Genomic DNA, 11,681 nt, shown 5'->3' with positions numbered 1-11,681 from the left:
TGTGGCATATCAGACCGTATACCACGGGTATGACAACATTTGTTTTTACTGCTCTAATTGTGTTGGTAATCAGTTTATAATAGCAATAAGGCACCTCGGTGGTTTGTGGTATATTGCCAACATACCTCGGCTAAGGGCTGTGTCCAGGCACTCCTCGTTGCGCCTAAGAACAGCTGTTAGTTGCGGTATATTGGCCATATACCACACCCCCTCTGGCCCTATTGCTTAAATGTATAATTGGGAAATTGTGATTAATAATGAGTCATTATTTATGATGCTAGGTGATTTGTAGCTAATTAGTCGTCAGTCTGCTGAAATGTCGATCAAGCCCATTGAGCAGTTAATACAATGATTTATAGATTAGTCAGCTTCGCCTTTAAAGTCTGCTTGTGACTGAAAGTTGACAGATTTAAGACTACTAATGATGCAACGTACACATGTCTACATTTCAGGGAAGCTGGTTATAGTTTGTGTGCTCTTATTGGACGCAAGAGAAGATATCCAAGCGTGTGGATTGGCCAACTGAACACATCAATGGCGATGGGAAAGACCGACGATGTAACGCTGTAACAAACTAGTATCTTAGATACCGTCTCTGCATTGTAACGTATTGTAGCACTTGCAGTCAATACGAAGAATACATGCAGCTACACATTTGGTTGCTTTCGATAATGGCAGTTGTGTTATAATGTATACATTTTGAGCGAAGGAACACACGAATTATGGTTTAGTCAGTAATGTATTGTGTATGCGTGAATGTGTATGATCACGTGTTTAATGCGACCGCCTTCAAGACTGGTTCGAACTCGTATCTATCCACGGACGACAACCTTATTGAAATTCACAAGTCACTGCAGCAGTTTTGCTTTGACTGACAGCGAGACAGCATTCTACTTAACCTCTTGTGGACAAATATATTCTCGTGCTATGGGTAGTTTCTGTCTCCTAAGAAGTCTGTGTCTCCCCCGCCAGGTCGGCCTACCATTGGTCATGCATAGGCAATACAGCCTCGATATTTCCGCTCAGCTTCTCCGAACGCAGGGCTATGTGAACGGGCAATGGATCAATGCTCCCTCTACCTTCCCAGTGCTGGACCCAGCGACGGGGGAAGAGATTGCGAAAGTCGCCGACTGCGGTCCAGCAGAAGCTAAACTAGCTGTCGACGCAGCCTACAAGGCATTCTACTCCTGGAAGCAACACACAGCGAAGGTATGCCTCTACTTTATTATGCTGAAATACCGTTGACGATCCGCAATTCTGTGAATAACATCTTGATATTTTTTTTCCATCATCTACCACCGCTTTCCCCACATTTCCTAGTTGCATGAAATCAAGTGTGACAGCTGCTTTCCCTTACTATTGTGACTAACATGCATGTTAGGCAGAATATATTAACCTAATAGACAGTCAAAGTGCACAATTACATATCTATTACAAGCGTCATAGCTTATACCCCAGGGTTCATTGTTTTTGGGCCTGTAGTGTATGCTCAATAATAGCCTAGCCAAAGAACTACTTGGCCCGCAAAGTAGCCACTCCAGGTTGCAGGGCTGTTGTTTTTTTTTTACTGTCGTGTCCGTGAGTGATTTATGCAATTATTAAGCCAACTCACTCACTGCCATATTAATACTTCACCAAGCGTACATCACTAAGCAGGGAGGGAGCCTTGAGAGAATATCAAAGTCTGACTCCAACATCTTATACTGTAGTTTGGGGAGATTCCTGTTCATGCCAGTTTTGTCTTTGATCTGGTAAAGATGGCCTCATTGTACTGGTTTTCTGTCCATGCAGCCAACAAACACCCCCTCCCCTCTGGCTCTGCTGCCATGCATGTGAAGCAATGCTTCAGTGCGAGAGGGACTGAGTGAGTGGAAAGGCAACAGCCAGAGGCACCACTCACCATCAACACCTCATTAACTTTCAATACACAGCACACATTGTTGCATCAAGTTCCATCTCTGTTATCAAGAGCTGCTAGTTCCAGGGAGCGCTAGTAAGACCAGACAGGGTCCTCCAGATTCTTGTGGATCATGCAATTTACTGATTCCATGAGCTGATTTTAATGTTGTTTTCTTCCTTAGGAAAGAAGTGTCCTTCTACGGAAATGGTACGATCTGTTGACGTTGAACAAGGAGGACCTTGCTAAGCTGATCACCTTTGAGTGTGTGAGTATTGTTTTGCTGTCCGTGTAATGATTTGTATTTCGTTCTGAGTAGTAAACCACTTGTGTGTTCTGCACCTCTTAGGGCAAGCCCATGAAGGAGTCTCTGGGGGAGATTGCTTACGCTGCTGGCTTCCTGGAATGGTTCTCTGAGGAGGCACGCCGTGTCTACGGGGATGTTGTGCCCTCGGCTGCCAAGGACCGTAGGATCCTTCTGCTCAAACAACCTGTGGGTGTGGCCTCAATCATCACTCCGGTGAGCTGTAATGCTTCATCCATCTACTATATGTCAGGGATGTCCAACTTCGGTCCTGGTGAGCTGAAATTCTGTAATGCTTTTCACTTCCTGCGGAACACCTAATCTAGCCTCTATCCCCCCCCCCCCCCCCACAGTGGAACTTCCCCAGTGCTATGATCACCAGGAAAGTAGGTGCTGCCCTGGCCGCGGGCTGCACCATCGTGGTGAAACCTGCCGAGGACACACCCCTCTCTGCCCTGGCGCTCGCTGAGGTCAGTGCTTCTGTTTCCACAACAACACTCACTGTGGCTGGGTCCCCAATAGTGAGACACTTCATTTGTCTAATTCATATGTTTACTTTTTGTGTGTGTAAAGCTCGCAAGTCAGGCCGGGATCCCTGCGGGGGTGTTTAACGTGGTTCCCTGCTCCAGAGAGAAGACCCCCTCTGTTGGGGCGGTCCTCTGCACAGACCCCCTGGTGGGGAAGGTCTCCTTCACTGGATCCACTGCCACTGGAAAGGTATGGACACTGATCTAGAATGGCTTCAGAGTTAGCTTAAACAATCCTGAAAATGCAATATACATTTCATGTTAGTCTTAAATCTTGTAGGTGGATAATTTTTCCATGAAAAGGCCTGTGATTGTCCTGATAACTCCTCGCTCATCCTCAGATTCTCTTGAAGCTCGCCGCCGACACTGTCAAGAGGGTTTCAATGGAGCTGGGTGGCCATGCCCCCTTCATTGTGTTTGACAGTGCGGATGTGGACAAGGCTGTGGCGGGAGCCATGAACTCCAAGTTCAGGAACTCAGGACAGGTACCGAAATAGAAGTTATCGTAAAACAAATCATTTTGTGTCTACTGGGGGAAACTGAAATGCACCATATCGAAATGTTGCGTGTCATTCTAAAACGGGGTGTCTTAAGTCGTGGCCTAACCTCCATGTCCCTCAATGTGCCCTTTGACCCCCGTAGACATGTGTCTGCTCCAACCGCTTCCTGGTCCAGAGTAAGATCCACGATTGCTTCATAGAGAAGTTGGGGAAGGCCATGGATGCAGAGCTCCGTCTGGGCCACGGCTCTGACCCAAACACCACCCAGGGACCCCTCATCAATGTCCGTGCCTCTGAGAAGGTAACCTGGTTCCTTCTGTCAAGTGGGTGTTTTGTATTATAGCTATACTATAACTATTATCTGCATGATATTGTTTATATCCTGATATGTTACATAACCTTAATATATCCTATGTCTCTCCCAGGTGGAGCACCAGGTAATGGATGCAGTGTCGCGGGGGGCCAAGGTGCTAAGGGGGGGGAAGCGTCTGGACGGCTCGTTCCATCAGCCCACTCTGCTGGCTGATGTCACCACAGACATGCTATGTACCAGAGAGGAAACCTTCGGTCCTCTCCTGCCTGTCATCAGGTCAGTAGAGCTAGGAGAGATCAGACAACTCAATCACAATTGAAGAGTGGATGGATGCTAAAATGGAAGCTAACTCAAGTTGTTTGTCTTTTCCTTATGATAGGTTTAGCACAGAGAAGGAAGCACTTGCCATTGCCAATGCATCTCATGTGGGTTTAGCAGGTGAGCTAAACATTATTGTATGCACCTTGCTGTCATGTCTGAAAACCCCTCAAACCTATAATTATTATTTTAATTTGACAGAGCCTGTCTGATTTACCGACTCTATTTCATGTTCTGCTCCCCCCCCCCCCCCCCCCAGGATACTTCTTCTCCCAGGACGTCAGTCAGATCTGGCGGGTGGCGGAGAATCTGGAGGTAGGCATGGTGGGGGTGAACGAGGGTCTCCTCTCCACCCCAGAGGCCTCCTTCGGCGGGGTCAAGCAATCGGGCCTGGGCCGTGAGGGCTCCAAGTATGGCATCGAGGAGTACCTGGACGTCAAGTACATGTGCTTTGGAGGGCTAACCCCCTGAGGGAACACTACACCCCCCCAACTCCTGGACTTCCCCAAGTAGGAAGCGGTGCATTTGGGAAAAGGGAGGATTCTTAGGCTCTAGTAACAGTTACTTACTCATATTTAACATAAAAAACAACAACAATTGATGTCAATCATCAAATATGATTCCTTCACAAATTATTGTGATTCTGATCCTCATCCTCATTGAGAGCCTTCATCACTGCCGAGAAATCCATGTTCCATGCTCTACATGGTTTCCTCTCCTTATCCTCTCTGACCACTGGCCTATAAGAACTGGTGAAGGGAAAGCAATATGGTGACAACCCAAACCAGTTATCCATGTTAGTTAAAGACCTAGTGCAGTCTAAAACATGAATTTCCTGTTTTTTATACATTTCCACATTAAGGTTGAATCAGTTTTGTGAAAAAGGTGATCATGCCCTTTTTTAGTTTAAGAGCTGTTTGGAAAGACCGCCTGAAGTTATTGCCTGCCTGGTGATATCACCAGATGGTAAATTGGTTAATAGACCAATAAGAAAGAGTTCTAAACCTCTCTGCCAATAACCACTCATTTTCCCCCTCCTCACTCAGGCCACTCCTAGCCAATCTTAGCAAAATTCTTGTTTGAGAAATTGCTCTTTGCTAAGAAGCTATTTTTGTTCCTTTTGTTTTCAATTAAAATGTTCAAAATCACAGTAAGGTACTTGTTACCCAGATATGATTTGATGTTGAGATAAAAACGTCTGCATTGGAACTTTTTAAGGGTAGCCCCTTAAAGAGGATCGGAAGCCACAATAGTATTTGGACATAACCCAATAGTCTCCAACCTGTGGGATCCCATAACGATTTGGACCTTTAGGGCTGAATCATATGTTGAGATACAAATAAACAAACGTGTGTTCTCAATGTAGGATTGGACCCTTAATGAGAAGCACTATATAACTTGAACTTGAAGCCTAGCATAGAGTTGGGTAGATTTAATAAGCACATCAATTGCAAATACTGAGATTATTGATACGCACAAGGGACTTAAATCTGTTTTTAATAGGAAGATTATTTATAATTTGGCTATTTTCTAGAAAAGGGGGCTTGGCTGTATCCAGATCCCAGCTGTATTAGATATGTCACTTGATAATAGTGTGGTGAAATTATGAATGACCCTATTTTGGTAACCGTTGAGGAATAGCCTTGTTGGGCTAAGCAGTTAGAATGAAATGTACTGTGTAACATCCTCTGTAAATAGTTAACTATCCTAACTACTAAAAACTATTGTAGACCATGCCACTATATTAGTACAGGTTATATTGTCGTTGGTAACTAGTCTTCCCACATACAATATATTATCCAGTAGAGCTGCCTTTGATATTCAGACAGTTTGTACCACCTATGTTCTGTATCTGAACCTGCAATGTAAATGTTGTAGTGTTCTCTGAAACTGAAGTAATGTCTCTTGCCAAACAAGTGCCGTTTGAATAATTTTACCAATTCTGTTTTCTGGTTGTGACACTCATTGTAAAAAAATATTTCTAACTATTGTAAATATTAATGGAGTACTTCATAAAATGTTAAATAAATGACTGTGTTACTTTGTTTGTCAAACAATATCAATTGGTTTACGTTAGATCAGTGTTTCCCAACCCTGGTCCTCCAGTAACCCCAACAGTACACACTTGTTGTAGCCCTGGACAACCCTCATTCAACACATTGAGGGCTTGATGATTAGTTGAATCAGGTATGCTTGTCCAGCGTTGGAATAGCAATTTGTGCTGTCGAGGGTTCTGGAGGACCAGGGTTGGTAGAAACTGCCTTACATCTTACTAATTTTGGACAGGAAAGAAAATTACACAGAATTCAGAACACTGTTCATTGATTTGATGCATTTAATTTTCTGTAAAAACATTGGTAGCTGTAATTAGTTAAGTAAACAGAGCAAATACCAAAAATTGGGTGGTGTAATGGGAAAAAGCCATGAATATAACATGGCTGTTAGTGTTTCTGTCCATATTGGGGAAATATCTCCCCAGTCCCTTACGGGAAGAAAAATATAAAGCAACCATTGGACATGCTTATGTTGCTTTAATGTCAAGTATTTGATCCATTCCATCAATGGCTACCTGTCCTGCATAGTAATGTTAATTATCAATTCCATCTGTCCTCTTCTTAATCCTTAAACTGTGTGTCCTAATTATTTAGCACTATACTCATGTAATCAGACATTCTCTGACAGTGAATGAGAGGGAGGAAAAATCCATCATTACACAAAGGAATTAATGATTGAATGCATGTTACCCACCATGTTCAAGTTAGATAATAGATCTTGCCAAGGGAAGGAAGAATGGATGCATTACCAAGTACTTGGATATAATAGGCTCTCTGTTAGCCACAGGCTTATAGAGCATTTTGGCACCTTTATGGCTTGTCCCATGAAATGCCTGGTTCTGTTTCTTCGGGCCCATTTATGAGACCCATTATGCTTATTTAGCATAAAGAAGCTTTAAAATGAGATAGATACCAAAACTAGTTTGGAGGACAAGTGTGCTAACTCAAAACAGTAGTTCAAATACAATATAATGCTGTGATGTATTGTGTCAAAGTCCAAGACACTCAGATCACAGATAAATTGAGTTTGATTCTGATTAAATGATTCACGAGTAGCATCACAAGATGGACTTTGGGTACTAAACATAAGAATTTAGACTTTTCCATCTAGCCATTTTGACAAATCCAATTTGTCAAAACATTTACAGGAGAGGCGTCAGATGCTCACAACCAGGGTTGGGCTTGTCTCCATTTCCTACAAAATAATGACAGTAAAAAAACATTGGATAACAAGGCAAAGTTAAAGGTCAGTAGTAGTCGGTAGACTAGTATGCATAATGGATAGTTGTATGTGCATTCACCAATCTGGTTATCTGTAGAAGTATGTGGGGCCACAGAACCTCCTCACAAAGAGCACCTTCATCCTTAGTGTCAAATTACAGTCTGTATGCATGTAAACTTAATGCCACTGTTATTTCCCAGAATCCAGGGATGCCCAACTCTACTATCCTACAGCCCTTGGATTTTCACATCTCCCTGGTGCTGAGTTGTCCAATGAATGTCATAGAAAGTACACATCTGGTCGAAACCAGTATTTGAATAGAAAACGAGACCAAAAACAAGCAGACACAATGGCACTCGAGCTGTGCACCCCGGCCATAATCCCAAGAGTGGGTTTCACTCATGTTGTACAATAACCACCCCAGTTCTGTGCGTTCCTGCTCATCCGTAGGTGTTCCCGTTGCGGGCAGCCTGAGCATTGGTCCGGTTTCTGCTCCGGACCGGTCGGTCTCGACTGAAGACAGTGTCCTGGTCACTGTCCAGCTCTGACTCGGACATCATGAGGCTGGAGTTGTGCTCCGTGCTCCTGTGTTTGATGTCTGAGAAGGGGACAGACCAGGTAGATCATGGCAGGGTCACCAAAAACAGGAAATGTTTGAAATGTGTTGAATGAAATATAAGACACTTACTGTATTTGGGCCTCAGCTCCATTTTCTCCTGTTCGTCCATGTTGTCCAGTATAGTGTACTTGGTTTTCTTCCTGACCTTAGTGCGCCTTCTCCTAAACAAAACACATTTCTATTAAAGTTCCAATGCAGCCTTTAAAAGAAATATCAATATCAAATAATTTCCGGGTAACAAGTACCTGACTGTGATTGTTTTCAATTCAAATAGTCTAAAAGATACAAAAATAGTTTCTTAGCTAATAGCCATTTTTCAAGCAAGATTTTCTAACTGGGGAGGAGAAAACTGAAAACTCGCTGTTATTGGCAGAGAGGTTTGGAGCTCTCTTTCTTATTGGTCTATTAACTAATTTACCATCAGGTGATGTCACCAGGCAGGCCGAAACCCCATCCAACCAAAATGTGGTCTTTTCATACAGCTCTTACACTAAAATGGCATCATCATCATTTTCACAATTTCACAGTATTATTCCAACCTCAGTGTGTATATACTGTATATATACAGTACCAGTCAAAAGTTTGGACACGCCTACTCATTCCAGAATTTTTTTTATTTTTTACTATTTTCTACATTGTAGAATAATAGTGAAGACATAAAAACTATGAAAAAACACATATGGAATCATGTAGTAACCAAAAAAGTGTTAAACAAATCAAAATATATTTTCAATTTGAGATTCTTCAAAGTAGCCACTCTTTGCCTTGATTACAGCTTTGCACACTCCCGGCATTCTCTCAACCAGCTTCACCTGGATTGCTTTTCCAACAGTCTTGAAGGAGTTCCCACATATGCTGAGCACTTGTTGGCTGCTTTTACTTCATTCTGCGGTCCAACTCATCCCAAACCATCTCAATTTGGTTGAGGTCAGGTGATTGTAGAGGCCAGGTCATCTGATGCAGCACTCCATCACTCTCCTTCTTGGTCAAATAGCCCTTACACAGCCCGGAGGTGTTTTGGGTCATTGTCCTGTTGAAAAACAAATGATAGTCCCACTAAGTGCAAACCAGATGGAATGGCGTATCGCTGCAGAATTCTGTGGTAGCCATGCTGGTTAAGTGTGCCTTGATTTAGAAATAAATCACAGACAGTGTCCCCAGCAAAGCACCCAAACACCATCACACCTCCTCTATGCTTCACGGTGGGAACCACACATGCGGAGATCATCCGTTCACCTACTCTGCGCCTCACAAAGACACAGCAGTTGGAACAAAAATCTCAATATTCAATATCAATATAAATCAAAATATATTTGAGATTCTTCAAAGTAGCCACCCTTTGCCTTGATGACAGCTTTGCACACTCTTGGCATTCTCTGAACCAGCTTCACCTGGAATGCATTTCAATTAACAGGTGTGCCTTGTTCAAAGTTAGTTTGTGGAATTTCTTTCCTTCTTAATGCGTTTGAGCCAATCAGTTGTGACAAGGTAGGGGTGGTATACAGAAGACAGCCATATTTGGTAAAAGACCACGTCCATATTATGGCAAGAACAGCTCAAATAAGCAAAGAGTTCATCATTACTTTAAGACATTAGGTCAATCTGGAAAATTTCAAGAACTTTTAAAGTTCCTTCAAGTGCAGTCACAAAAACCATCAAGCGGTTTGATGAAACTAGCTCTCATGAGGAACACCACAGGAAAGGAAGACCCAGAGTTACCTCTGCTGCAGAGAATAAGTTCATTAGAGTTACCAGCCTCAGAAATTGCAGCCCAAATAAATGCTTCACAGAGTTCAAGTAACAGACACCTCTCAACATCAGCTGTTCAGAGGAGACTGCATGAATCGAACTGCTGCAAAGAAACCACTACTAAAGGACACCAATAAGAAAGAGAGACTTGCTTGGGCCAAGAAACATGGTATTAGACACACCTTGATTTTCCAAGATGGTGTAGCAGTCGGGTGTGTGTTTTGTCTTGTCCCTTGTAAATATTGTTTTATATATAATTTTCCTCGTTTTCTCTTGTATATACTTAGCATATATTTTAATCTCACTTTCAATCTACGGACTGAATATACTGTCCTGCAACCCGCCTCACCCAATGTGGTACGGATCTGCTATTTTTATACTTTAGAACCGGAACCCTCATCAGAAGTTAGCCATCTAACTAGCTACTAGCTAGTAGTCAGTTAGCCACTGCCACTGTTAGCCACTGCTTCACCGTTAACTCGGACAACAGCCAGCCTCAGCTCGCTCAATACCTGCCAGTCTGCACAGTGCGATATCAACCCAGAGCATATCAGACTGCTTTTTCTCCACCAGATCTCCGGATTCCTACCGCAAGCTCTGAACCTTTACACCGGATCATCGCAGCAAGCTAGCTGCAATCCGAGTGGCTACTCCTGGCTAACGTCTCTGTCCCAAAGCAAGCACCAGTTAGCCTTGAGCTAGCCTCGAGCTAGGCCCATCTCCCGGCTTGCCGAAGAGATCCACCAGCTAATTCTTGAGCTACAATACCTGCTATGCCAATTGGCCTGGACCCTTTACTGCTGACACGGAGATCCGCCAATCCATCACGACTGGTCTGCCGATGTAATTGTCCGAGGTGGTTTCAACGAGCTCTTCCATTGCGACATTGCCGAAGGCCCATCTGCTGTATGAATCGCCGTGTCTCCAGCTCGCCTAGAGTAATAGCGACTACTGAATCGTCTCCCTGACTCACCTATTGCTACGCATTGGGCCCTATGATCACTCGGCTACACATGCCTCTCCCTAATGTCAATATACTTTGTCTATTGCTGTTTTGGTTAGTGATTATTGTCTTATTTCACTGTAGAGCCCCCAGCCCTACCGAATATGCCTTAGATAGCCCTTTCGTCCCACCCCCCACACATGCAGTTATCTCACCTGGCTTAACTGGTGCAGAGACAAAACCTCTCTCATTGTCACTCAATGCCGAGGCTTACCTCCACTGTACTTACCTCCATCTGCTCCTTCCACTCTGTGTTCTGAATGCACTGGATGACCAGTTCTTATAGCCTTTAGCCGTACCTTTATCCTACCCCTCCTCTGTTCCTCTGGTGATGTAAAGGTTAACCCAGGTCCTGCAGCCCCAAGCACCACTCCCATTCCCCTGGTGCTCTCATTTGTTGACATCTGTAACCGTAAAAGCCTTGGTTTCAAGCATGTTAACATCAGAAGCCTCCTCCCTAAGTTTGTTTTATTCACTGCTTTAGCACACTCCGCCAACCCTGATGTCCTAGCCGTGTCTGAATCCTGGCTCAGGAAGGCCACCAAAAATCCTGACATTTCCATCCCCAACTACAACATTTTCCGACAAGATCAAACTGCCAAAGGGGGCGGAGTTGTAATCTACTGCAGAGATAGCCTGCAGAGCTCTGTCAAACTATCCAGGTCTGTGCCCAAACAATTCGAGCTTCTACTTTTAAAAATCCACCATTCCAGAAACAAGTCTCTCACCGTTGCCGCTTGTTATAGACTCCCCTCAGCCCCCAGCTGTGCTCTGGACACCATATGTGAATTGATTGCCCCCATCTATCTTCAGAGTTCGTACTGTTAGGTGACCTAAACTGGGATATGCTTAACACCCCGGCCATCCTACAATCTAAGCTATCTCAATCTCACGCAAATTATCAAGGAACCTACCAGGTACAACCCTAAATCCGTAACCATGGGCCCCCTCTTAGATATCATCCTGACCAACTTGCCCTCTAAATACAACTCTGCCATCTTCAATCAGGATCTCAGCGATCACTGCCTCATTGCCTGCGTCCGTAATGGGTCCATGGTCAAACGACCCCCCCCTCATCACTGTCAAACGCTCACTAAAACATTTCAGCGAGCAGGCCTTTCGAATCGGGTATCCTGGAAGGATATTGACCTCCTCCCGTCAGTAGAGGATGCCTG

General features: G+C 43.9%; 2 protein-coding genes across 2 annotated transcripts in view; one reads left to right on the top strand and one right to left on the bottom strand.

Annotated features, from left to right (window-relative positions):
• The first annotated feature begins 376 nt into the window (after window positions 1-376).
• On the top strand, window positions 377-5,904 carry aldh5a1 (aldehyde dehydrogenase 5 family, member A1 (succinate-semialdehyde dehydrogenase)). Its single transcript, XM_036945424.1, has 10 exons — window positions 377-1,209; window positions 2,082-2,165; window positions 2,247-2,417; window positions 2,555-2,671; window positions 2,775-2,918; window positions 3,070-3,213; window positions 3,371-3,529; window positions 3,654-3,817; window positions 3,921-3,979; window positions 4,119-5,904. The coding sequence occupies exons 1-10, from the start codon at window positions 757-759 to the stop codon at window positions 4,328-4,330; spliced, it is 1,707 nt and encodes a 568-aa protein (XP_036801319.1). The 5' UTR covers window positions 377-756; the 3' UTR covers window positions 4,331-5,904.
• The window catches only part of LOC110534660 (dyslexia-associated protein KIAA0319-like), a 19,748-nt gene continuing 12,476 nt past the window's right edge, over window positions 4,410-11,681 (bottom strand). The window contains 2 exon segments of the mRNA XM_036945475.1: window positions 4,410-7,733; window positions 7,824-7,915. Coding sequence (XP_036801370.1) covers window positions 7,576-7,733; window positions 7,824-7,915 — 250 coding nt within the window. The 3' untranslated portion in view covers window positions 4,410-7,575.

This window comes from Oncorhynchus mykiss, chromosome 2, assembly GCF_013265735.2.
Source record: "Oncorhynchus mykiss isolate Arlee chromosome 2, USDA_OmykA_1.1, whole genome shotgun sequence".
Taxonomy (NCBI): Eukaryota; Metazoa; Chordata; class Actinopteri; order Salmoniformes; family Salmonidae; genus Oncorhynchus; species Oncorhynchus mykiss.
The sequence above is the reverse complement of the archived record's forward strand: the minus strand, read 5'-3'. Positions and strand labels throughout refer to the sequence as shown.